This window comes from Arachis hypogaea, chromosome 9 (genome assembly GCF_003086295.3).
Source record: "Arachis hypogaea cultivar Tifrunner chromosome 9, arahy.Tifrunner.gnm2.J5K5, whole genome shotgun sequence".
NCBI lineage: Eukaryota > Viridiplantae > Streptophyta > Magnoliopsida > Fabales > Fabaceae > Arachis > Arachis hypogaea.
Genome location: NC_092044.1, coordinates 33,410,758 through 33,437,477, shown reverse-complemented (window position 1 = coordinate 33,437,477; position 26,720 = coordinate 33,410,758). Strand labels below are relative to the sequence as shown.

At 36.8% G+C, this 26,720-nt stretch overlaps 1 protein-coding gene across 4 annotated transcripts; it reads left to right on the top strand.

The window, feature by feature from the left end:
- The first annotated feature begins 11,048 nt into the window (after positions 1–11,048).
- LOC112710826 (cyclin-H1-1) lies at positions 11,049–18,567 on the top strand. 4 transcript variants are annotated; one of them, XM_025763242.3, is made up of 16 exons: positions 11,049–11,253; positions 12,048–12,135; positions 12,721–12,920; positions 13,455–13,544; positions 13,856–13,906; positions 14,235–14,313; positions 14,470–14,588; positions 14,671–14,744; positions 15,621–15,741; positions 15,832–15,900; positions 16,063–16,104; positions 17,140–17,217; positions 17,524–17,582; positions 17,712–17,796; positions 17,885–17,973; positions 18,084–18,567. In XM_025763242.3, the coding sequence occupies exons 4-16, from the start codon at positions 13,485–13,487 to the stop codon at positions 18,163–18,165; spliced, it is 1,008 nt and encodes a 335-aa protein (XP_025619027.1). In that variant the 5' UTR covers positions 11,049–11,253; positions 12,048–12,135; positions 12,721–12,920; positions 13,455–13,484; the 3' UTR covers positions 18,166–18,567. The 4 variants fall into 4 exon arrangements, with proteins under 4 accessions (XP_025619027.1, XP_029144850.1, XP_029144848.1 ...); XM_029289015.2 differs by having other exon boundaries at positions 11,104–11,253; positions 12,048–12,138; XM_029289017.2 differs by lacking the exon at positions 12,048–12,135.
- The last annotated feature ends 8,153 nt before the right edge of the window (positions 18,568–26,720 follow it).

Below are 26,720 nucleotides of genomic sequence, written 5' to 3'. Positions count from 1 at the left end.
AAATACCTTGGAGCAATCATGAAGGTAAATGACAAGTTATTTGGAAATGAGACTTGGGAGGATGAACCCCCTTTGCTCACCAAAGAAATGGATGACTTGTCTAGGCAGAAACTCCCTCAAAAGAGACAGGACCCTGGGAAGTTTTCTATACCTTGTACCATAGGCACCATGACCTTCAAGAAGGCCTTGTGTGACTTAGGGTCAAGTGTAAACCTCATGCCCCTCTCTGTAATGGAGAAGCTAGGGATCTTAGAGGTGCAAGCTGCAAAAATCTCACTAGAGATGGCAGACAACTCAAGAAAACAAGCCTATGGACTTGTAGAGGATGTTCTTGTTAAGGTTGAAGACTATTACATCCCTACTGATTTCATAGTCCTAGAGACTGGGAAGTGCATGGATGAACCCATCATCCTTGGCAGACCCTTCCTAGCCACAGCAAAGGCTGTGATTGATGTTGATAGAGGAGAGTTGATCATTCAAGTGAATGAAGAATCCTTGGTGTTTAAGGCCCAAGGGTATCCCTCTGTCATCATGGAGAGGAAGCATGAAGAGCTTCTCTCAAAACAGAGCCAAACAGAGCCCCCACAGTCAAACTCTAAGTTTGGTGTTGGGAGGCCACAACCAAACTCTAAGTTTGGTGTTGAACCCCCACATTCAAACTCTAAGTTTGGTGTTGGGAAGTTCCAACACGGTTCTGAGCATTTCTGAGGCTCCATGAGAGTCCTCTGTCAAGCTAGTGACAATAAAGAAGCGCTTGTTGGGAGGCAACCCAATGTTTTATAATTAATTATTTTCTTTTGTTATTTTATCTTTTTTTGTAGGTTGATGATCATGAGAAGTCACAAAATTAACTGAAAAAGCAAAAACAGAATGAAAAACAGGAAGAAAAACAGCACACCCTGGAGGAAGATGCTGCTGGCGTTCAAACGTCAGTAAGCCTAGCAGTTGGGCGTTTAACGCCCAGTCTGGCACCATTCTGGGCGTTTAACGCCAGAAAGGGGCACCAGACTGGCGTTAAACGCCAGGAAAGGGCAAGAACCTGGCGTTAAACGCCAGGAATGGGCATCAGCCCGGCGTTTAATGCCAGAATTGGCTCAAAACGTGAATTTTGATGCCATTTGGTGCAGGGATGACTTTTCCTTGACACCACAGGATCTGTGGACCCCACAGGACCCCACCACCACTCTCTCTCTTCTTCCCCCATGCACCAATCACCTCAACACCTCTTCCCCAAAAACCCTTCACCTATCAAATCCCATCTTTCTCTTCACCACTCACATCCATCCTTCATAAATCCCCACCAACCTCACCCTTCAAATTCAAACCACTTTCCCTCCCAAACCCACCCATAATGGCCGAACCATTACCCCCTCTCTCCTATATATACCCTTCTTCAACCCTTCATTTTCACACAACCTAAACACCACCATCTTCCTCTTCCTCATCTCTTCTTCTACTCTCTTCTTTCTTCTTTTGCTCGAGGACGAGCAAACATTTTAAGTTTGGTGTGGTAAAAGCATTGCTTTTTGTTTTTCCATAACCATTTATGGCATCCAAGGCCGGAGAAACCTCTAGAAAGAGGAAAGGGAAGGCAAAAGCTTCCACCTACGAGTCATGGGAGATGGAGAGATTCATCTCAAGGGTGCATCAAGACCATTTCTATGAAGTTGTGGCCTTGAAGAAGGTGATCCCCGAGGTCCCTTTTTCACTCAAAAAGAGTGAATATCCGGAGATCTGACATGAGATTCAAAGAAGAGGTTGGGAAGTTCTTACCAACCCCATTCAACAAGTCGGAATCTTGATGGTTCAAGAGTTCTATGCAAATGCATGGATCACCAAGAACCATGATCAAAGTGTGAACCCGAATCCAAAGAATTATCTTACTATGGTTCGGGGGAAATACTTGGATTTTAGTCCGGAGAGTGTGAGGGTGGCGTTCAACTTGCCTATGATGCAAGGAGATGAACATCCTTACACAAGAAGGGTCAACTTTGATCAAAGGTTGGACCAAGTCCTCACAGTCATATGTGAAGAGGGCGCCCAATGGAAGAGAGATTCAAGAGGAAAGCCGGTTCAATTGAGAAGGCATGACCTCAAGCCCATGGCTAGAGGATGGTTAGAGTTCATACAACGCTCAATCATTCCCACTAGCAACCGGTCCGAAGTTACCATAGACCGGGCTATCATGATCCATAGCATCATGATTGGAGAAGAAATAGAGGTTCATGAGGTTATAGCCCAAGAACTCTATAAGGTGGCGGACAAGTCCTCTACCTTGGCAAGGTTAGCCTTTCCTCATCTCATTTGTCACCTCTGTTATTCAGTTGGAGTTGACATAGAAGGAGACACCCCCATTGAGGAGGACAAGCCCATCACTAAGAAGAAGATGGAGCACACAAGAGATCCCACTCATCATGAGATCCCTGAGATTCCTCAAGGGATGCACTTTCCTCCACAAAACTATTGGGAGCAATTAAATACCTCCCTAGGAGAATTGAGTTCCAACATGGGACAACTAAGGGTGGAACATCAAGAACACTCCATCATCCTTCATGAGATTAGAGAAGATCAAAGAATCATGAGGGAGGAGCAACAAAGACAAGGAAGAGACATTGAAGAGCTCAAGCACTCCATAGGATCTTCAAGAGCAAGAAAGAGCCGCCATCACTAAGGTGGACCCGTTCGTTGATTTCCTTGTTCTTTATTCTTCTGTTTTTCGAATTTTATGCTTATGTTTGTCCATGTTTGTGTCTTGTGATCATTAGTGTCTTAGTGTCTATGCCTTAAAGTTATGAATGTCCTATGAATCCATCACCTTTCTTAAATAAAAATGTGCTTAATTGAAAAAGGAAGAATTGCATGAATTTTGAATTTTATAACAGTTAATTATTTTGATGTGGTGGCAATATTTTTGTTCTCTGAATGTATGCTTAAACAGTGCATATGTATCTTGAATTTGTGGTTCATGAATGTTGGCTCTTGAAAGAATGATGAAAAAGGAGACATGTTACTGAGGATCTGAAAAATCATTAAAATGATTCTTGAAGCAAGAAAAAGCTATTCAAAAAAAAATTCGAAAAAAAAAACGAAAAAAAATTTATATAGAGAAATAAAGAGTTGTGATCCAAGGCAAATAAGAGTGTGCTTAAGAACCCTGGACACCTCTAATTGGGGACTTTAGCAAAGCTGAGTCACAATCTGAAAAGGTTCACCCAATTATGTGTCTGTGGCATGTATGTATCCGGTGGTAATACTGGAAGACAGAGTGCTTTGGGCCACAGCCAAGACTCAATAAGTAGCTTTGTTCAAGAATCATCATACTTTACTAGGAGAATCATTAACACTATCTGGATTCTGAGTTCCTAAAGAAGCCAACCATTCTGAATTTCAAAGGATAGAGTGAGATGCCAAAACTATTCAGAGGCAAAAAGCTAAAAGCCCCGCTCATCTAATTAATACTGATCTTCATAGATGTTTTTGGAATTCATTGCATATTCTCTTCTTTTTATCTTATTTGATTTTCAGTTGCTTGAGGACAAGCAACAATTTAAGTTTGGTGTTGTGATGAGCGGATAATTTGTATACGTTTTGGCATTGTTTTTAGTATGTTTTTGGTATGATCTATTTAGTTTTTAGTATATTTTTATTAGTTTTTAGTTAAAATTTACTTTTCTGGACTTTACTATGAGTTTGTGTGTTTTTCTGTGATTTCAGGTATTTTCTGGCTGAAATTGAGGGACCTGAGCAAAAATCTGATTCAGAGACCAAAAAGGACTGCAGATGCTGTTGGATTCTGACCTCCCTGCACTCGAAGTGGATTTTCTGGAGCTACAGAAGCCCAATTAGTGCGCTCTCAACGGCGTTGGAAAGTAGACATCCTGGGCTTTCCAGCAATATATGATAGTCCATACTTTGCCCAAGATTTGATGGCCCAAACCGGCGTTCAAAGTCACCTCAAGAAATCCCAGCGTTAAACGCTGGAACTGGCACCCAAATGGGAGTTAAACGCCCAAACTGGCACTAAAGCTGGCGTTTAACTCCAAGAAGAGTCTCTGCACGAAATTTGCTTCATTGCTCAGCCCAAGCACACACCAAGTGGGCCCGGAAGAGGATTTTTATGTCATTTACTCATTTCTGTACACCTTAGGCTACTAGTTTTCTATAAGTAGGACCTTTGACTATTGTATTAGAAATCTTTGGATCTTTGGAACCTTTTTCTTTAGATCTTTTGATCACTTTGGGAGGCTGGCCATTCGGCCATGCCTAGACCTTGTTCTTATGTATTTTCAACGGTGGAGCTTCTACACACCATAGATTAAGGTGTGGAGCTCTGCTGTACCTCGAGTATTAATGCAATTACTATTGTTCTTCCATTCAATTCCGCTTGTTCTTTATCCAAGATATCACTTGTTCTTCAACTTGATGAATGTGATGATCCGTGACACTCATCATCATTCTCACCCATGAACAAGGTGACTGACAACCATTCTTGTTCTACAAGCGATCAAGGCCCTAGTGAATATCTCTTGGATTCCTGATTGCACGATGCATGGTTGATCGCCTGACAACCGAGTGCTCGCCTGACAAACGAGCCAACCATTCCGTGAGATGAGAGTCTTCGTGGTATAGGCGAGAACTGATGGCGGCATTCAAGAGAATCCGGAAGGTCTAACCTTGTCTGTGGTGTTCTGAGTAGGATTCAATGACTGAATGACTGTGACGTGCTTCAAACTCCTGAGGGCGGGGCGTTAGTGACAGACGCAAAAGAATCACTGGATTCTATTCCGGCCTGATTGAGAACCGACAGATGAATTCCGCTATGCTGTGACAGAGCATATGCAATCGCTTTCACTGAGAGGATGGGAGGTAGCCACTGACAACGGTGAAACCCTTGCTTAAGCTTGCCATGGAAAGGAGTAAGAAGGATTGGATGAAGACAGTAGGAAAGCAGAGAGACGGAAGGGAAGGCATCTTCATGCGCTTATCTGAAGTTCCCACCAATGAATTACATAAGTATCACTATCTTTACCTTTATGTTATTTTCGTTCATCACTATATACATTTGAATTTGCCTGACTAAGATTTACAAGATGGCCATAGCTTGCTTCAATACTAACAATCTCCGTGGGATCGACCCTTACTCGCGTAAGGTTTATTACTTGGACGACCCAGTGCACTTGCTGGTTAGTTGTGCGAAGTTGTGTAATGCCATGGTATTGAGCTACCACGTTTTTGGAGCCATTACCGGGGATTATGAGAGTTGTGAAAAAGTATTGTTCACAATTTCGCGCACCAGGCGCCACAACCAAGACCTTCAAGGAATGCATGCGTACAACTTCAAGCCAAAACTCAAGTTTGGCGCTAACCTCTACAAACGAGGTGGTCCCCCATTCGTCCAAAGGCTTGCACAAATCATTAATTAAATTTTGATTTAAACTTTTGTTTTATTTATAATTAGAAAAAGATATTATTTAGTTTTAGGAAAAATTAGATATAAAAGGGAAAATAATCAGCCCTTCAGGCTCCTCTATTCTCTTATGCCTCATTCCGCAATTTACAGTTTTACAGAATCCTAGTTTTCTCTCTGAACCATGAGCAACTAAATCTCCACTATTAAGGTTAGGAGCTCTGTCTATTGTATGGATTGATAATATTACTTTCTATTTTAATTAATGTACTGATTGATAATTCAAGAATTATTTTTGTTCTTTATTTTCTGAATCTAGGTTGAATGGAAATAACCTTGGTTCTAATTGAGTTCTTGTATAACTTGGAAAAGATCTTTACTTGAACAACATCTTGAAAACAATTTCTCCTAAACTTCTAATTCTCTGGACTTAATGGGATACGTGACATATAATCCTCTTATATTTGGATAATTAGGGTTTTTGTGGCATATAAACTAGAATTGAACTTCACCCTCTAATTGGAATTCAGCGACCAAGGAATTGGCGGTTGATGAAGGTTAGAGGAGACTAAAAAGGTCTAAGGAATTAGGGTTTAGTCACATATAGTTTGCCATGAATTAAATCTTGCATGATTAAAATAGTTAGTATGAAAGGTCAATCCGGAAGATAGATATCTCTGAAGGCTTAATTGTTTCTCCATATATTATTCACAACTTGTTTACTATTTGCTTTTGATTCTCTGAATTACTATTTAATGCAATTGAACTTTCAAAACATCCTTTTCTGTTTGTCTGACTAAGCCAATCACTCGATCATTGTTGCTTCATCCATCAATTCTCGTGGGATCGACCCTCATTCACCTGAGATACTACTTGGTACGACTCGGTGCACTTGCCGGTTAGTTGTGGATTATAAATTTCGCACCAATAACAACACAGCAAATATAAACATCATAAAAGACACCAAACATGTTAAAATAGGTTAATGTTATAACATATTCTGCTTTTTTCCTAGTACTAAGCTTAAATTATAAATTTTTTTCATTTGGTATATCAAATTATGTTTTTTATTACATGCATTGGTAATAGGCCATAGTTAATTAATTGGGGCCAAAAACTACAGATGAAAGGTGAGAAAGCCCATTTGTTGAGGAAAAATACAAAAGAAGAAAAAGTGGCCTAAAAGGCAGATGTTGGCAAGTGGTAGCTGGGAAAACTTATAAAGAAAATTGATAAACCACTATTTTATGGTTTATATTGTGTTTTATTGAGTGGTTTTATCAAGCTTTTCACCCACTTATTCATATGATGAGCATGTATTTACAATTCCTTCCTAAAAATATTCTATGATTAATAACTTGCTTCCTAAGGACCTTTTAGTTGTATATTTTTATCTTTCCTCATACCATTCGATGCCGTGATCTGTATGTTAAGTGTTTCAGACTTCATAGGGCAGAAATGGCGTAAGGAACGAAGAGGAAGCATGCAAAAATGGAAGGAACACAAAGAACTGAGGAGATGACCAGCGAGAAGTCACGCGGTCGCATGGCTCACGTGACCGTGCGAAATAGAAGGAATTACTGGGACGCGCTCGGTGCTTGACGCGACCGCGGGATTGGAAGCTGCACGAACGACGCGAAAGCATGGACGACGCGCACGCGTGGTACGAGAAATGCTGAGTGACGCGAAGGCGTAGACAACGCGGACGCGTGACGTGCGCGATCTGTAGAATTACAAAAGTCGCTGGCACAGATTCCAGGCCGCATTTCAACCCAGTTTTCGGCCCAGAAACACATATTAAAGTCAGGGAACATGCAGAGACTCAGGACATCAATTCATACATTCATAATACACACTTTTCATAGTTTAGATGTAGTTTTTAGAGAGAGAGAGAGAGGTTCTCTCCTCTCTCTTAGGTTTTAGGATTAGGATCTCCTTTAGTCATTAGGATTGTTTCTTCGTACCAGGTTCAATAATTTATGTTTCTCTTCTATTTTTGTTTACTCTGAAGCTTTTATTTGTATTTGATTTATGTTGCCCAATTGGCTTATGAACTTTTCCATGTTAGAATTGACATCTCCATTCAATTTAATTTGAGGTATTCTAGTTATTTATGATTTTAATTTAGCTTTCTATATTCTTGGTTTTGGTTGATTAATTGGTAACTCTTGAGTTGTCAAACTCAACAGTGGTTGAAATTGGCAGATTCTAATTTATCTAGATCGCTCTAAAGCTAGTCCTCCCACAGGGATTGACTAGGACTTGAGGATCAAACTAATTAGTCCACTTGACCTTCCTTTGTTTAATAAGGGATAACTAAGTGGGATTAAAATCCAATTTTCATCACACCTGATAAGGATAACTAGGATAGGAATTCCAATTCTCATACCTTGCCAAGAGTTTTATTAATTATTAATTTATTTTTCTTGTCAATTAAATTACTTGTTCAACCCTTTTAAAAACCCCAAAATATACCTTTGCATAACCAATAATAAGAACACCTCCCTGCAATTCCTTGAGAAGACGACCCGAGGTTTAAATACTTCAGTTATCAATTTTATCAGGGGTTTGTTACTAGTGACAACCAAAACGTTTGTAAGAAAGGACTTTTGTTGGTTTAGAAGCTATACTTGCAACGGGAATTTATTCTGAATTCTAGACCACGCAAAAGTCCGTCTCTTCAAAAAAGCCTCCACTTAAGAACTTAATTATAGCTGAAGGTACCAAGTGCCTTGAAACACTAAACTGATAGTTAATTAGAGTTGAAGGTATCAAGTCCTCATCCTCCAATGTTTTACTATTCTTCCCTGCTTTGGTGAACTGAGGAATTGTCCGCTGTCGGGCTACTACCAGATGTATTAGCTCAAACTCCAAACCTGGTTGTTTCAAAGCAGAGTTGACAAACTGCATCATCAACATGAAAATCAAGAACAGTGCTGAGTAGCAGTCCCAGAAAAAACACTAAACTGATAAAAGATGGAGGATATGCAAAGTAAAAGTCAAATCCATCCAAAATGTATTACATGAGTTTACAACAATATACATACATACAACATAAATCATTTTATAAAACTAGGGACTTCTTTGTAAATTGCAATTATAGTTATCTGACAATAAATAGTTAGCTCAAGAAATTTCCAACTTTCATGATTGAATTTTTTCTCTCAAAATAAAGTATCAAATTTGTTGAAGGACAAACCTCATAGAGGGTCATAGTTTGTTTCCATGGAGAAAATACACCTTGAAGTACAACTCCATCTGGCAACTCAATTTTTGCTGCAACAGTTTTAGGAATGGCAAAAAAGACCTTCACCTATAAGAGACATTTTTTTTAAACAGGAAAAAAAGTTTAGAGATATTTAATCTAAATAATTGGTTTGCCAGTACTTTAAATGCACCAAAGTATCCAAAGCTAATAGGAAAGACAATGACAAACAACTTTATCTCTGCAAAATAACAAATAGAGAATAAAACTGAATACATTTGAAGAATGAAGGTTATTAGATATCCACTAACAACTAACAAGGTATATCCATTAACAAGTTATTTTTGTGTGAAAATTTTCTATTATAAAATGGTTCGTATTTTCATTTCTTGTGCTAATAATGGCTTGTTGATATCTGCTGCTTCTATTACTAATTCAAACCAACTTATGCCATCCATCAGTAATTACTAGATGCAGAAGAATGACTAAGTTTTCCAACCAACGGTCAATGTCATGATTCCAATCCAAATACTTAATTAGTAATTATCTATTCACCTAAATGTAATTTCAAAATACAGAGAAGCTTCCTACAAAACTTACTATTAAAGTATTACCTGTTTGTCGATAGGCTTGGATTCAGGCTTTGCATCTATGTTGTCAGTAGAAGCTGCAGCCAAATTCTCACTTTTTAGAGATACTTTTTCTCTAAACCTGCATCCCAGGACACAAACAAAGAAAATGTCATATTATTTTTCTATTTTATTTCACTGAAATTCTAGCGAAGTTAGGCCACATTTAAACATAACAGCAAACAACAATACATAATCAAAATCAATTACCTGAGCAGTAGGACAAGGAGCTGGTGTTGATTGTGTAGCAACAAACTGCAAAATGCCAAATATTCTAGTCTGCCCATAACTAGCAGCTCTTTGCCAATACAAAACAAACATATCTCCTGCTCTTATCCCCAACCAACCTCCTTCTCTTCCTTCTATCATCCCTTCTTTTCATCTCACGTGCTCCTCACGTGACACTAGCAATCCCATGCCCCCGGTGCAGCAATGCCATTGTCCCATTCCCACTAAGCACCAACCCAACCTGTGGCGATCCCGCCTACAAGATCCATTGTACCTCCAACACTCTCGTCTTCGACAAGCTCAAAAACTCTTACCCGATCGAGTCCATAAACTCTCAGTCCCAATGCCTCGTTATCTGTCCTGTGTCTTTCCTGCCGAACACGTGTGTCACCACCGATAAGGTTCACCAAAGGATTCAGCTCAACAGTACCCTCCCTTTCAACATCACAAGCTCCAATACCATTGTTTACCTCAACTGCACTCAAACGCTTCTTATGTCGCCACTTAACTGCTCCTCCTCCAGCCTCTGCCATACCTACATCAACATCACTGCATCCGCCTTTGTATGCAATAGTGGATTGCTGTGTTGCACGTTCTGTGCCGGCAGCCCTAGTAACTCCTACCAGCTGCTTCTTCTGCCAGCGACGACGAGCTCAAGAAAGGCATGCAAGCGCGACTGAGTGCGAGACGGTGACGACTGACAAGATGGTGACGACTGATGACACAAAGAGCAACAAGGACCTTGAGTGCTTGACCGGAAACGAGAGAGGGAGAAAGCTTGAGATTGAGCCAGTGAGCAAAGAGATGAGAGCTCGAGCTTCAATGAAAAAAAGGAGAGGAAAGAGACGTTATGGCTAAGTTTTTTTCTTTTTCGGGTCAGCTTGAGAGATTAGTGAGATATTGGGGTTGGATTTGGGCTTGGAAAATGACAGAGGGATAAGGTAAGATTTTTTTTTCTAGGGACCTAATTGTATTTTTAAATTTTTAGGGATTTAAATGTCTGCAAAACAAAAAGTTAAGGATATATTTGTCTTTTTACTAAAAAATTTAAGGATTTGGATCCTCTAAAGTTTGAATTTCACTTTAGAGAATAAAATGTGATCTCTCACCATTGATTTTATAGGTGGGGCCAAAAATAAATATGAAAGAGAAATTATTCAAGGGCAGAAGATCACACTTTACTCTCTAAACTGAAATTCAAACTTTAGAGGATCTAAATCTAAAATTTAAACATAATTCGATTCAGATTGTGTAAATTGATCGGATCAAACTAGATCTAATAATTATAATAAGGATAATTGAGTTTATTATTGTTGCTATAATAAACTAATTTTGTTTTAGTTTATTAAAAAATAAATTATTAATCAGTTTAATAAAAATATTTAATAATAATACAACACATGTAAATATCTTTAAAAATGATATTTTTAATATCTTTATTAAAGTAGTCTTTTATTTCACTTAAGATAAAACCGGGGTGACTAACAAAAAAATTATATTATTTAACAAAAATAAATATTAAAGATCGTTATGTATATTTTAGGATATAAAGGACTAAAATGTCTTACTATAAAAACTTGAGGGACTAGGTAATTGTTCAAAATAAAAAAAAAAAAAAATTACTTTTTCATTCCATATTCTATTGTATCAAAATTAGGGTGGCAATGGCACCAATGGTCCCTCATCCTCTGCTCCACTGACTCGTTCTCCTGCTCTCTCCAGTCTCCACCCCGTGCTCGCCGATCCTCGCCCTGGTGCTTCCACCGACCACCGCGTCAGTTCAGGTGAATCTCTTCCCTCATCGGCTGTTCTCTCTGTTGTGCCTCGTTTCTGCTAATCTGCTGTGCTGCTTTTGTTCTATAAAGTTTGTAATTTTTTCCTTTGCAACCCGAAAAAAAAAAATGAAAGAGAAGAAGCATTCTTGGCGGGGCGGGCTAGTGTTTGCAGCCAGTTCAGTTAGACGGGGCGCCCGCCTTTCCGGCTGGATTAGACGGCCGGGGAGGGCGAGCATGCCCGTTTGCAACCCAAAAAGAGTAAAGAAGCATTCTTGCGCGGGGGGGCTAGTGTTTGCAGCTCGTTCGGTTAGACGGGGTGGGTTGGCCCGTCCGGGCGGGCTTAGACGGATTGGGGCGGGCGGGCATGCTGGTTTGCAACCCAAAAAGAGTAAAGAAGCATTCTTGGCGGGGCGGACTAGTGTTTGCAGCCAGTTCAGTTAGACGGGGCGCTCTGGCGGGCTTAGGCAAGTCAGGTCAGGGCGGGGCGGGGCGGGTTAGTGTTTACAGCCCTTCTGTTAGAAGGAGCGGGCCGCCAGCCCCGCATGCTTAGTCGGGGCGGGTGGACATGCATGTTTGTAACCCAAAAAGAGTAAAGAAGCCCGTTCAGTCAGACGAGGCGGGCTGGCCCGCCCTGGCGGACTTAGGCGGGGCGGGCAAGCATGCCCGTTTGCAACCCTGGTCAAAATATTAGTACTTTTATGTAAAATTCTGCCTTTTTCCACACCTCCATGCTTATAAAACGTACGAGCTACTAACGCAACTGTCTCGTGCCACTGCCGATCGACTACCTCTTCCCATCGCAGCCGGAGCCGAGTTCTCTACCGACGCTTGCGCGCTGGGTTAAAAATTGGGTCTTCGAAGGAGACAACAACATGCTGCAAGTAATTTAAGGTTGTTCTGGATTAATCTTTATCATTATTTCTTTTATACAGAAACTTCTTTTCATTTCAGTGTTAGGTTACGGTTTGGGTTAATTTTCTATTTTTGACCCTTTCTCCCCCTTAAATGTGTTATTCATATCAAACAATATATTGTGTTTTCCTTCTTTTCTATTCCTTTCCCTTTTATTTTCTTTGGGAATGGAAAGATGGTGCTGTTTTGTTCTGCACTTGGACTTCATAGTGAAGAACACTTTCTTTTGGATCATGCAAAATGTGTCACTATGATTAACCTGAAATGTAAAAAGGGTGGGAAACGGGAACATACGTTTAGGGAAAGTGCAAAAGCATTAAGACAATGTTAAATGTTAAGTTTCAAAGAAAAATGTGCCAAAGAAAAATTTTAGAGGTCAGCTGTGTACTTTAACTCTTTCAGTACACAATTCTATGTTGTTTATGTGAATTGCCCACTAGCCTAAATTGATAATTATAAATTAGGATCATTGTTCATATACATTTTATTATTGCCCATGCTGCGCTTGTCAATATTATATGCTAACTAAATTCATTTTAATTACGAAATATACACGCTTTTCAGCATTACAGTGACGCTCCCTAAACAAGTGTTGCAGTGAAGTGCGCTATCTGACTCACCCTCATCCCGGAATACTTTGAGCTTTCAAACTATCGGTGCTTGCAAAAATGCAATATTGCAATTTCACCCCTATTTCTCCGTGACCAGCTCCTTCATCATCTTTGCTGCTACTTCTGAAACCGACATCTCTGGAGGAGTCTGAGGTATTTCTCTCACTCTTCTGCTTAATAAAGAAAGCTCTTTGAATATGCCATATGTGAACTCCCTCGAATTGGTACAAAAGTATGATGGTTCTTGGTTTGATCAAGGGGAATGATTGATAGTTCAAAGATGTAGCGTGAAGGGATTGTGAGGAAGGAATGTTTTTGTGTAATGAAGGTGTTTGATGAAATGCCTCCAAGGAATATGAGTTCTTTGAATTTTATAGTTTTCTCCTTGTTTATGTTTACTAGGTTTAATTTTTGGAAAATGGAACTTTGTAAATGAAGCAAGTTCAATTGATGAATTAAATTTAATAGCATTTAAAATTCTCTCAAATTTTAAAATTCTTTATTTATCCAAACACATTTATAATGATCAGAACATCAAGGAACCATTGCTACACTTGAACCCAGATGCCGTTCTTAGGGAAAATCATGGCTACTGTTTCTTTCATTGATGTTTTTGTCCATCACTAACATAATTTATGTTGTTCCCCTTATAAATGTGCTTACTAATATCATAAATGTGCATACTAGAGCATTTGGCCAACAGTTTTCTGATTGGACATGGCGGATTTTCTGACCTCTACCCACCGTGCCAAGTGGATCTTCACTCCTCAACAGTTGGTACTTGTTTCTTTCTATCATTTCTATTCATCTATGTTTCTTTTCTGGCTGTAAGGACTTCTTTGAAAAAGAAACTATAAATCATGACTCATGAGGTATAGTCTCTTATGTTCCTTCACCACTGAATGATAATTTAATTTCTGGATAAGCTCATATTATGCTTTACATGGAGATAATTTTAGATTTGTAAATTGCTGAGTAGGTTGAATTTTAATTCTTAAATGTGCAATTGATGCAAAAGTTTGATGAAATTCTATTTTCTCCTGTATTATGTATGCTTTATGGTTCAAGTATATCTGTTTTTGTCTTAGGTTGAAAAATATAGAGATGCTAGTCAGAGAGCCATACAAACTTTAGAGAAGGTATGTATACTTCTATAATGTGCTTGTGAATCTCCTCCCCCCCCCCCCCTTTTCTTTTCTTTTCTTTTCGCTTTTGCTGTTCAAGTATATCTGTTTTTTTCTTTTCTTTTTCGCTTTTGCTGTTCTTATAAATACATTTTTAATTTGCAACATTTTCAATCAGAAAGCATGGAGGTCAACATTTTTCATTTTTGGATGTTTGTGGTCTAATCATGCAGGGATTATTTTTTTGTTTTATTTTAGTTCCTACATAAATAACGTTTCATTGAACATTTTTAAGTTTATATCTGGTTAATGATGGCTATTAAATTTTCTATTTTCTTAATAGTGTGGAGCAACTCTGATGGAAGTAGATAGTGATGGGACAATGTCATATCCTGAACCTCAGAATTCTGTGAAGGATAATGGTAAATGTGATTTCAGGAGAATTCACTCATTCCTTTCTTAGGATGTTGATAATGCTCTGTCTTCTAATTTTCAATTGCTTTGGAAAATGCTTTGTGTTGCTCGTGATAGTTTATTTAAAATTTCTAACTGTTAAGAAGGGTATTATTTTGTGTCAGCTGAAAAGCATTCTCGGTCAAAACCTCTCAGTATTGAAGAAGAACAATCTATAAAAGTGTTTTATGAAAACAAGCTACAAGAAGTTTGTAAAAATTTCCACTTCCCTCATAAGATCCAGGTATGCAAGCTCCTCTTCAGTTTCCAGATTTTATAAACAGTCTGTGTTTATGAACTAATTTTGTAAACATTATGATATGTAGGCAACGGCCCTTATCTATTTTAAAAGGTTCTACCTGCACTGGTCAGTAATGGAACATCAGCCAAAACATATAATGTAAGGTTTGTGATTTGTCTCAGTCTATATATGTGATAACTGGTTCAGAGTACAAAGAAATAGAGTAATATACCTAGAAAACGGTGTGCATTCATTGGTGTTCTGGATCTACAAGAGCAGAGGGTGTCCTAGAGTCCCTGAAGTTTCCTAGTTCCTTCTGCACAGTTTTTTTTTTTTTTTTGAAATTCCTTTCCCTAATACCTATATCCTGTTGTCGTCAGGCGCTGTACAGCAGAGGCCCAATTTTGACTGGTCAGATTCCTATAAGATGACCTTTGGAGTTTGGATTAAAGATGAACAGTTACATATTATTTATAAGGGTTTTGCTAAATGATTAAAAAAAAAGTGGAAACCTTATAAGATTTTTCATGCATTCAGTTTATTGGGAATTTAAAAGTCTTAGACTTCAAACGAAAACCTTTTTTTTTTTTTATTCTAGGGGGCTTGCGCGTAAAATCCTACTTTTGTTGTAATTGTTTGATTGATTACTTGTGCAGCTTGCTGTATTACAGTTCATCCAAGCCAGGGTTGTATTTGTAAATTTTAATTGTTTTTCAAGGTTTAGTTATTTGGTTGGTTCCTGTGGTTTATTTGTAATTAGGTCCGTGATTTTGAATTGCTAAAGTTTTGTAATCAAGTCCTTGGAAGCAACCACCAAAAGAGGGAAGAAAAAATATATGTTCTTGTTATACCTTCTCCATCCCTCGCCATCTCTCTTCACCCTCACCTTCATCTGACACCAGCATCCACCCAAACCAAGCAATGTTATGATCAAGATAGAGCTGATTTCCTGGCTTTAAATCTTTGATTTTGTTTTTTAGTTAAATGTTTTTATTACGTGTTAGCCTGTCAATAACTTGGACTGAATTTTTATAGGTTGACCTGCATATATGCTGCTTGTAAGATAGAAGAAAACCATGTCTCTGCTGAGGAGCTTGGTAAAGGGATCTCACAGGATCATCAAATGATTCTCAATAATGAGATGATAGTTTATCAGGCATGGATAGGCTTAACATATCTGTCTATGTATCTTTTTATTATTATCTTAACTTTTATTCTTTGATGATATGAAATACTTGTTTTGTAGAGTTTGGAATTTGATCTTATTGTTTATGCACCATATCGTTCACTTGAAGGTTTTATGGATGATATGGAGGTATGCTTTGGTTGGTCAATGAGTGGAATTTTAAATTAAATTGTCTATTTTTTTTACATCATATTGAATGGCATGATTTTTATATTTGTCTGCTATTATCATTGGATTTTACTACTGATCTTATTTTATGCTGGAATTTGTGATCAATGGCAATGATGAAAGGACTTTTGCAATGCTAGCGAGGACCAGCTTCAAATGTTGAAGGTACTACTACTATCCAAAATACTGGTCTGAGATGATTTCCATATTTTTTCTTTTTTTCTTAAGGGGGAAATCATTATTTTATACATTTACTCATGCAAGAATACATTGTGATCAGTGTTTCAAAATTGTGGTTATCATGGTGCCATGGGGAAATGATGTGGCGGGTTTTGGGGCCACCGCCATTACGCTATGGTGGTCCGCAATGTGAATGGCGGAAATTGGAGGCTTGGGTGTAATTTTTTCTTTTTGCATTTGATGGTTATTTTGGTCACTTAGGAAACCATAATAGCCAAGTTAGAGAGCTCAAATTCTCAGACACTAGCTTTAGCCTCTGGTTCCCTCACCAACCCAAAAATCTCTTCCCTCTCTGTCGGACTTCCTACCTCTTCGCATCTGGAAGAACTGCCAATAGCATTACCGCTGTGTGCTGCGCTCCTCCTCCTCCTCCTCTGTTTTCCCCTCTTCGTTGTTCTCTCTGCTGCTGGAGGCGCCATCTGCTGCTCGACGAAGAAGCCGTTGCAGCATCTCGCACCGCAGCATTGCTGCTGGCAGCAGTTGGCCCTCCTCCTCCACGCTAGATGGTTTTCTTTTCCAACTTTTCCTTCCCTCACTTTACAAAAACATTACCTTATCTTATCCTTTTTTTCTTTTCTTTTCTTTTTTAATATTTTGGTTTTTCTGGTTTGTTCCTCTCTTCCATTCAGTTTGAAGTTCTGAACCTGTATTCTTTATCCTTTATTTCAATTTACATAGGGTCACTACTCATGATCTCTTATGTTTTTGGTCTGTTATGACTTAATATTGTGTTTATTTGTTGAATTTGCTGAATTAATTGCATGCTTTATGAGTAGAAAGTTGCTAATATTGATAGATTTTCAGTCCATCCACCATTTCAGCCATTTCCCGCTACACCATACGCCATAATCCTATGACAGATTTTCGGAGCTACAGTTGTCTGTTTTAACTGTTGTTTTATTGAGTGAATTCCAGGATGTTGAAAATTCAAAATAACTTACTTTTTCTCGTGATGTGTAGAGATTACAAGACACAGCTAGATTGGAAATTGATAAAATGATGCTTACAGATGCACCACTTTTATTTCCTCCTGCGCAGGTAGTCTAACAATATTATGTAACTTTCAGAACTCCGTATTGTATCTACTGTGTTGTGACACGAATTAATGAAATTCATTTTATTAAAGGCAACCGATGTATTCAAATTAATTGATGTTTTGGAGAGACTGGTTAACAGAAAACAATGTTATGTTTCTCAAATATTTTGTCTAAAATAGAACCAGGCAACAAACCAAACACCCTCTACAGTTTATCGCCAATCTAGTTCCAACCTTCTAGTTCAAATTAGTTATAAACCTTTTTGCCTCCAATCTTAATATCTATATGATTGGGTCTTTTAATGCAGTTGGCTTTAGCTGCTTTGCGCAGTTCAGTTGCACTCCATCAAGTTATTGACTTTGACAGGTACCTTATCCCTTCACATTTTTTCTTTGCAAAATTTGATTCTGAAACAGAGTATGTCTTGGATATTATCTTGTAGTATTCTTTGATGAAAATTAATGTATTGGTTTATACGCTTTTCTACTATTGCAGTTATCTGAGCAGTTTATTTTCTCGTCAAAACTCCACACATACAATGTCCGAGCTTATTGAAGCACTTAACACAATTGATTCTTTGGTATTGTGTCTCATTTGAATATTTGTCACTAAGTTGAATATTTGTCATTTGAATATGGAGCCAATGTTGCCTGCGTCTAAATATCCAGGTTATGAAATACAAATTTCCTTCAGATAAAGAATTGAAACATATCAATAGGAAACTGAAGTCTTGTTGGGGTCAAAGCTCTCATGACGAGTACTTCCTTAACCCTTATGTTGAATTGCAAGCTAGTCATTTACTTCTAAACCTCACTGCAAAATGTGTTTGAGATATTTCATGCTGTATAATTTTGGATTGCTTTACAGGGGAAAGAAGCGAGAGAAGAAATCAAAGCACAAGTCGAAAAAGAGCTCGAGTGAAGCACACAATGCGCCGCCTCCTGCCTAGGTTTATGTTTCCCTTCAGTCTAGCTATCCAGTTTCTGATTTTTCGGTAGGGAATGGTTTTAGCTGTTTGAAAATGAAAGTTGACATGGTATTAAGGGAAGGGAAACAATGAAAAACTGACGCAGGCGTCTAGTGAGTCTGATTTTGTAATTTTTGTTGCATACGCATGTCCCTGAGTTGGGGTTCATATGCATTCTTTCAAATAATATGGTGTTTGAAATTCTTCAATTCTTAAATTCATGCTTGATGTTTAGAATCCTTCAATACTGAGGTTGCAATGTTTCACTCCTAGAGATGATTGGACTTAATGGTCGATTTTGTATCTTTAACATGCTGAATCATACTGGAGCCTTTTGTAATGACTAAGCTGCATATTTGGTCATAAAAATTATTTTGCTGAAAATCTGAATTTCATTTAAAGGGTTGGTGTTGGGCAATGCATATTTTCTCTTTTGAAAATGAATGCTTATATGTGGATGGAAAATCATAAGCCCAAAAGCCAATGAGTCAAACGAGCCTATAAACAAAAGCCAGGTAACGTCTAAGGGTGTTCATTGTCCACTTCGGCCCGAAGACCCGGATTGGGTTTGATCAATTTTGCTTAAGTTTGACCTGATTTTATTATGACTTGGTCAAAATCAAAACTTAAAAAATCGACCTGGGTAAATTATTCAACTAGGTTCAGATCAGTGTTTGAGTCACCAGGTCCAGTCCGGTTGAATTCAAAATAAAAAATATAAATAAAAAGTAGAGCTAAGAACATTTTCAAGGTATGTTTTGTTTGAAAATAAAATTATGGAATTCAAGTAAGTTTCTATCTTATTTGAAAATTATAATCATTTTAATTTTAGTTTAGCTTGTGTATGTTGTCTTGATATATATATATTTTATGTTGTTATCTTTATATATATAATTTAGTTTAAGTCTAGGATAATATAATTTAGATATGATATTACTGTGGCTCGAAAGTGATGAGGTTTTATCGGGTAGAGTTAGGTTACGATCTCAAAAAAGATTTAGTATATATTTAAGGTCGGATCCAGACAAAAATAAATCTGATTCATCCGACTCATGAACACCTTTAATAACACGGTAAAAGAATGGATCGATGAAACTATAAATGATATAAAATATGTATATTTAAACTTGTAATTTGATATCAATAAATAACATCTTTTCAACAAAACATGCTAACGAAAAGTGTGAAAGACAAAGATGGAAAATGAAATGTAATTACTAATTAGTAATTAGGATTAAGATACAGAATGAGGTCAAGAATCTTTAAAGCTTATATATACGTCAACCCATAGTCCAACAACCTTATTTAGGAGAATCATCAAAATGAGTTCAACTCCTAAATAAGCTCGATTGACTTGAACAGACGAGCAAGTTAAATTAGTAAGACATGATTTATATTTTTTGGTCAACTTACATTAGATATTGTTTGAACCTAAGACCTTTTAGTAAGGAGGGGGACATATATTGTCTGAACTACGGCTCATTCGCTGACATGACTTATTCAAGTCAGAAGAATATAGGATGGGCCATTTTAGTTTAAAAATAAAAGATGCATGACTTTTTTAAAATAAATTTAATAATTATCAATATATGAAAATGTGAAAAAATTTACATTTTTTTCTTACATAACTCATCTCATTTATAGTGGAACCAAAAAAAGTATACACATATTTTGTTTATTGTGGGACGAGAAAAATATACACATATTTTTTTTTATAGTATAAATGAGACAAATAATGTTGTTTTGACACATCTCGTTTACAATGCAAGAAAAATGTTGAGTACCGTCAAAATTACCGTTAAATTTAGTGTCGAGTTGTACTGGCAGATTTTCTGATGGAAAGGAAGAGAAATTGGTCGCTAGAAAAGGTTATCGTCGGAATGTATTTTCCATCGTAAAAACCGATGGTAATTGTTGGTGCGAAAATAAGACTCAACGGCACCAATGTTACCGTCAGATTTTTCGATGGTATAATTTTCTGGTATAACAGTTTAATGAAACGTGTCGTTTTGGTGATTTACTGTCGGAAAAATCTGACAGTAAATGTTGCTTAAAATTCAAATGCAGAACCCCTCCCCCTCACTTGTCTGAACCCTCTCTTTCTTCTTTCTCTCTCTTCTGGTGTGCTCTCTCTATCGCCATCGAGAAGTCCTCGTCGTCGTCGTCGTCTTTGCTGCCTGGAGTACCCACTGAAGCCGCCGCTGCACATCGCCATCAATTCTGCTACTATATCTGTGATAGCTTCCGCCGTGGTTGCTGTTCACGTCGCTGTTGCTGCCGCCTCTGTCACCACCACGTTAAAGAGACCATGCAGCCACTATCATTGAATTGATTGTTGATATGGTTATTTTATTTTCACATATTAATTTGTGGCTTTATCATTTTGTTAGGGTTTAGTTTAAATCGGTGGTTAAATTTGTTTAACGAAGTGTGTGATTAGAGTTTGTTGTGTTAATTTAATGGATGTAAAAATCAAATAATGTTAGAGTAGATTAAGTAAGGTGAGATTAAGAATGCTTGAGTTGTTGAAAGATTTTAGTGGAGTTTAGTGAATGATTTTTCTTTCAATTGCATTAAACTTATGTCGCTTATTTTTGGCATGTTTCTGGTTCGTTTGGTGAAATTAGAATTAGGTTATAATTAATTGGACTAATGAATTTTACTTATTCTTTCAAATTTGTTTCTAATTTAGTTTTAGCTTGTGAATTTAATACATTCTCCTTTTTATCAAGATGGTGCTATTCTCTCTTAAATCAGTTGGAGTTTGCTTTTTTTGTTGTTTCTGCAATAATATTCTAGGTTAGTTTTTTATCTCTGAATATAATGAATTATTTAAATTTTAAGTCGGACTTACTTTTCCTAGAATAGAGTTTTAGGACGAAAGTGGGAGAAGGTTGCATAGTAGCACCTTCTCGAAACCCTTGTTTGCTGAAAAATTGTGGAGTTATAAGAGGTTGCGCACTAGAATGGTTAGGATTTCAAATTTTGTTGAATGCATGTACATTATAATTTATGCCTGCAGTTGTTTTCTATGTGAAAATTGTTGTATTTATTTCATGGATATCTTTGAATCAAGGAGAAATTCTGCCAAATTGTTGTTCAAATTGTTTAAAACATGTTTGGTTTGTCAGAAAAAATAATTGTATTCAGCGGGAGAGTTTAATTACAAGATAGCCTCTACCGAATTTTCTAAAAAATTGAATAATTTGTCTTGTTCATTGAATTCTAGGATGTGTGGTTTAATGTGATTCCAAGTCATCGTTTATGGACGTATGAGAGGAATAATGGTGGTCGGGGAGTTTAAATTTTGAATTCTTTGAGGAGGTTGACGCGTTTGTCGTGCATGTCTTCAGCATAGAACCATTTGGGTCTAAAGGGGTATCTAGGTGTCCGTATCAAAAGTGTCGGTTGACTAAGTGATTAGGACCTGCATACATAACGCTTCACCTCTACCAAAATGGGTTCAAAGATGGTTATTAGATTTGGACGAAACACGGAGAAGTGGACGAGTAGGGAATTAATCAGTCTGCATCTAATTTGAATAGGTTCAGTTGTCAATCAAGGAGGTTTCAGGTGGTGAGAAACCTAAAAATGGATAAAATGAGTTGGGAGGCTAACCAAGAGAGATACAGCGAGATGGTATGTGATGTAACAGATATTACAGAATTGGAAGAGGCTGAAGAAGAGCCTAACTCGAAAGGGAAGACATTTTATCATATATTAGAATCTGCTACGAGCTGGTTAAAGAGAATTCCAATGAAATGGATGCACTACTTGCCCTTAATCCCTATGCTGAAATGATTGTATGCATCGATGAGTTCATCCTCTCACATGACCTGACATAGTAACAACAAGAGAGATGATAAAATCATGACGCATCCGTCACACAGAGAAGCTTGAAAGTATTTTGATTGGGTCCATCCTATATTTGCAAGAGATCCCATAAATGTTAGACTAGTTTTATGCTCTGACGGGTTCGCATCGAATTCCAATTTCGATAACGCGTACTCTTATTCGCCTGTAGTCGTGACGCATTATAACTTGAGTCCCGAAATGTGCATGAAGGACCCATACATGTTTCTAACTTGCATCATACCTGGTCCTAGCAATCCAAAGGCCAAAATAGATGTCTTCTTGTAGCCCTTGGTGAATGAGTTAAAGAAGTTATAGATTGATGGTGTAGAAACATATGATATTTTGATGAAGACAAACTTCCAACTACAGGCTGCATTGATGTGGACCATTGACGAATTTCCTACATACGGCATGTTGTCAGGTTGGTCCACTCAAGATAGAGTGGCATGCCCCATTTGTATAGAGGATATGAAGGCATTTTGGTTGCCAAATGGCGGTAAAAATTCGTGGTTTGATTACCATAAAAGATTCTTCGACTTTGATCATCCTTTTCAGTGCAACAGGGACTCGTTCAAAAAGAATAAAATTGAACACGAAGAGGCACCTATGAGGTTGGATGGTAGGCAAGTTTGGCAATGTGTCCATAGAATCCCAAGGATCATCGATAACGGGACATGTTTGAGACCTCCAGGATATGGCCAGGAGCATAATTGGATTAAACAGAGTATATTTTGGGAGTTGCCTTATTGGAAAGACAATTTGGTTTGGCATTGTCTTGATGTGATGCACATTGAAAAAAATGTGTTTGATAATATCATGTACACAGTAATGGACGATGAGTGAACAAAGGACAACGATAAGGCTAGGTTAGACTTGGTGTACATTGGTAGGCGGCCAGATCTGAACTTAAAGAGATTTGATAACGGGCAGTGGGATAAACCAAAGGCAGTGTTCTCTCTAACAAAAGAGTAGAGACTAAATGTTTGTCAGTGGATTAGAGGGTTAAGGTTTCCTGATGGTTACACCCCTAACTTGAGCAGGTGTGCAAACGTGTCACATGGTAGACTTGCTGGGTTAAAGAGTCATGATTACCACGTCTTCATGAAATATTTGTTTCCTTTCGCGTTCAGAAAACTTTCAACCAACATCTGGAAACCCCTCATAAAAATAAGTGAGTTCTTTAGGAAGTTATGTGCTACAAAACCTAGCATTAATAACTTCACAATTGTGGACAAGAACTTTCTCATCATACTTTGTAAGCTAGAGAGGATATTCCCTCCACCCTATTTTGATGTTATGACACGTAGCAGTTGACCTATCATACGAAGGAAAAAACTGTAGGTCGGTCCAATTTAGGTGGATGTACCTGTTCGAGAGGATGATTGGTTCATTCAAGCACACCATAAAGAACAAAACTTGGATTGAGGGCAGCATCTGCGAAGCATTCCTAACTAAGAAAACATCTACATTTTGCTCATTCTATTTTCAGTCTCATGTTGAGTTACATAGAAGAAATGTTGCAAGTAACGATGAGAGGGGAGAATCCTCGTCAAGTGGAACAACATACCCAATCTTTTTTTTGGAAGGAGCTGAATGGGTGCGGGCAGTGACTACTGGTTAGAGCAGAAGGAAATCGATGCTGCACATCTACATGTGTTACTTAACTAGGACCAAATTTCACCCTACCTCATGTGAGTTTTTTAAGTCTTGGTAAATATTGCAATCAGTAATATACTAACTTTTTTATCTAATTAAAATTTCTTTATCCTATGATGAATCATATTGGTTATTCCAAGAGGTAAATTCCGATAACTTATTGAACAATTTTTCATGTTGGTTCAGAGAATATGTCAGCGTGCAGCTAACTGATACAACAAATTCAGAACTAGTTGCACTTAGTTGGGGTCCAATGAATAAGGGCACTAACTACCCGATGTACATTGTTAATGGATATCGATTTCATACCTTACAATGATCAATTGGAAAGAAAAAAGATAACACCAGAGTCTGGGTTCGCAGGTATTTACGCGGGAGTCACTCAAATTGGTTTGGTGTGTTGCACAACATAATTGAATTAAAGTATTTCTGTCGTACTACTTACAAGGTGTGCATGTTTAAATGTGAATGGTATGATCCAAGTTCGCGACAAGAAACATGAAAGCACAAGTGCTACAATATTACTGAAGTTAATGTAAAAAGAAAATATAGATACTACGATCCTTTTATTCTACCTCAAAATGCACGACATGTATACTATTTGCCTTATCCGGGTTCATGTAAGTCTAGTTGGGTGGTTATAATTAAGACTAAGCCAAGAGGTCGCATCGATTCTAATGATAGGATAGAGGGTCAAGAACCTTACCAGATTGACGACCCATCTCCTACGAAAATAGTGGTTGATACCGGTGAGGCAATCACCTTTAGGTCTGCTGTTATGGACAATGACATCATTGACCTTGGAATAGATGTCGACGTACTTCCAGTAGTGGACGATGATCTTCAAGAAGAAGACGGGGTCGATGATGACGAAGAAGAGAAAGGCGAGTTCGATGATAATCAGGAAACTACCTCGGAAGAGGAGGATGGTGAACCAGAGGAAGAAGATTATGAATATGAATAGAATTAATGTAAATAAGTTGGCGGGTGACGTGTGACTTGGTACCAACGTTACGTCGGAAATATTTTGCCGGCACCATTCATCAAAATTTGTTTTCGTACTAACTATATTCCATCGCAGAATTCGACAGTAATTACCGTCGGACAAAAAAAATCTGATGGTAACCATTTACCGATGAGGTTTATACCGTCTAATTCATTTCAATGGTAAATTCGACAGCAATTTAATTATCGTCGGATTTTAATTCTTTTTCTGACAGTAAATTCGACGGTACTCAACGTTTTTCTTGTAATATTATATTATAAATGTGTATATCGTTGTAAATGTGTATATGTATCTAGATCACAATGTGAATGATGTAAATGTTAAAGTCCGTTATATATTACTGCAAATGAGATCAGAACAAGCATTAGTTAAAAATATTGGATTATAGTGAATTTTTTGTGAGTTTATAGTTTTCTCTTAATTATTGTGAGTTTTCTTTAAAAAGAAAATTTTATGGTTCACTTGTAGATATCAATAGGCCGACGAAAGAGATTATAATGGGAACTAATTTTTTTTTAATAGTTTTATTTTTTTTGTTTGAATTTTACTAATTTTATTTTATCAATGTAAACATCTTGTTTGTTGCTACCTAAGCATGTTAACTACACTCTTGCTCCACTAGAAGTGCCTCCTTAGGAAGGCCAATTTTGGCTATATAGTATAGTTCAAGTACTTCTTGTTTAATAATATCATGATCTCTGCATTCGTTAGGCGATAGAGCTTGCAAATTCAAATCTTCCATTTATTTTGGAGTGAGTGCATTGTCACCCTACAAAATATGGCATATCACCTCAGCCTATATACTAATGAAGAGCTAGTTGACGGTGCACGAGAGATTTTTAAACATGGCACCAACATCTGACATGGCCGTGGGTAGAGGACCTACTCAATGCCAGGTCTTTCATATAACCATATGAAAGAAGGAGATGTTCATTATCAAGTTGATATATTTTAGAGATAAAGTTTAACACATTCTTTTTGGAGTTGATGCGTATATTTTGTGGCAATATGCAAGACGCTACATTATGATGCTAATTGGGTTACTTTATGATGAACAATTCAAATAATCTTATTCATGCCGGACAGGGATGGATCTACATTTGAGTTTGTAGGGACAAGTGCCCCCATTAGTATTTTTAAAATGTACAAAGAAATATACTTTTATATATACATGTGCCCGTTATAAAATTGTGTTTGTCCCCGTATTAAAATAAAATTTATTTTATTAAAATTTGTGTCAAAAAATTATTTTATTTAATGAATTTAACTATTTTATATTTTAAAGAATATTTTAAAAATGTAATAATAAAATTTTTAAATTTTTTAATGTATTCAATACATTGAAACTATAAAGTAGCTTATCTTTTTAATTATTTTTAGTAACAAAATTTATAATTTTCTTAAATATTATGTACACCAAAATCATCCACTAGTGTATTGTGTATAAATATGTGTATAGTTTAATAAGTTTTTAGTATATATTTTATATTTTAATATATATTTTATATTAATAATTAATTTTGGCATACACTTATTATAGTTTATTTTTAAAATATGTCTTTAGAATACATATTATCAAGACCCTATATATTAAACTAATTTAATAAAAAATAGAACATTGTGATAATAATAAATTTTTAGTTGAAGTTTATATTTTTTTACTCAACTTCAACATTTACTAATAAACTACATATGTATTTCGATAATTAATTCTCAAACATAAGTTGAATAAAAATTATTTAAAAAATTTGTTAATAAAGAATTTTGTACTTCTATCTATCTATCTACGTGTCTATTCAACGTCTTTATTATTATTATTATTATTATTATTATTATTATTATTATTATTATTATTATTATTATTAGAAATCAAATTTAACTTTTTATTAAATAATTAAATAATTATTAAGTAATATCTAAAATATATAACAAATATATAAGAAATTTGATGCATCTTTTTTCTAAAATATCGTTCATCACAAATAATTTATAAAAAACATGCTTCACTAAATAAAAAATC

Coding starts and splice junctions, on each gene's coding strand:
- LOC112710826 (XM_029289017.2), top strand. CDS start 13,485: ATGGCGGATTTTCTGACCTCTACCCACCGTGCCAAGTGGATCTTCACT. Junction 14,745..15,620: donor CATCAGCCAAAACATATAAT/GTAAGGTTTGTG, acceptor GAATTTTTATAG/GTTGACCTGCATATATGCTG. Junction 15,901..16,062: donor GTTTTATGGATGATATGGAG/GTATGCTTTGGT, acceptor CAATGATGAAAG/GACTTTTGCAATGCTAGCGA.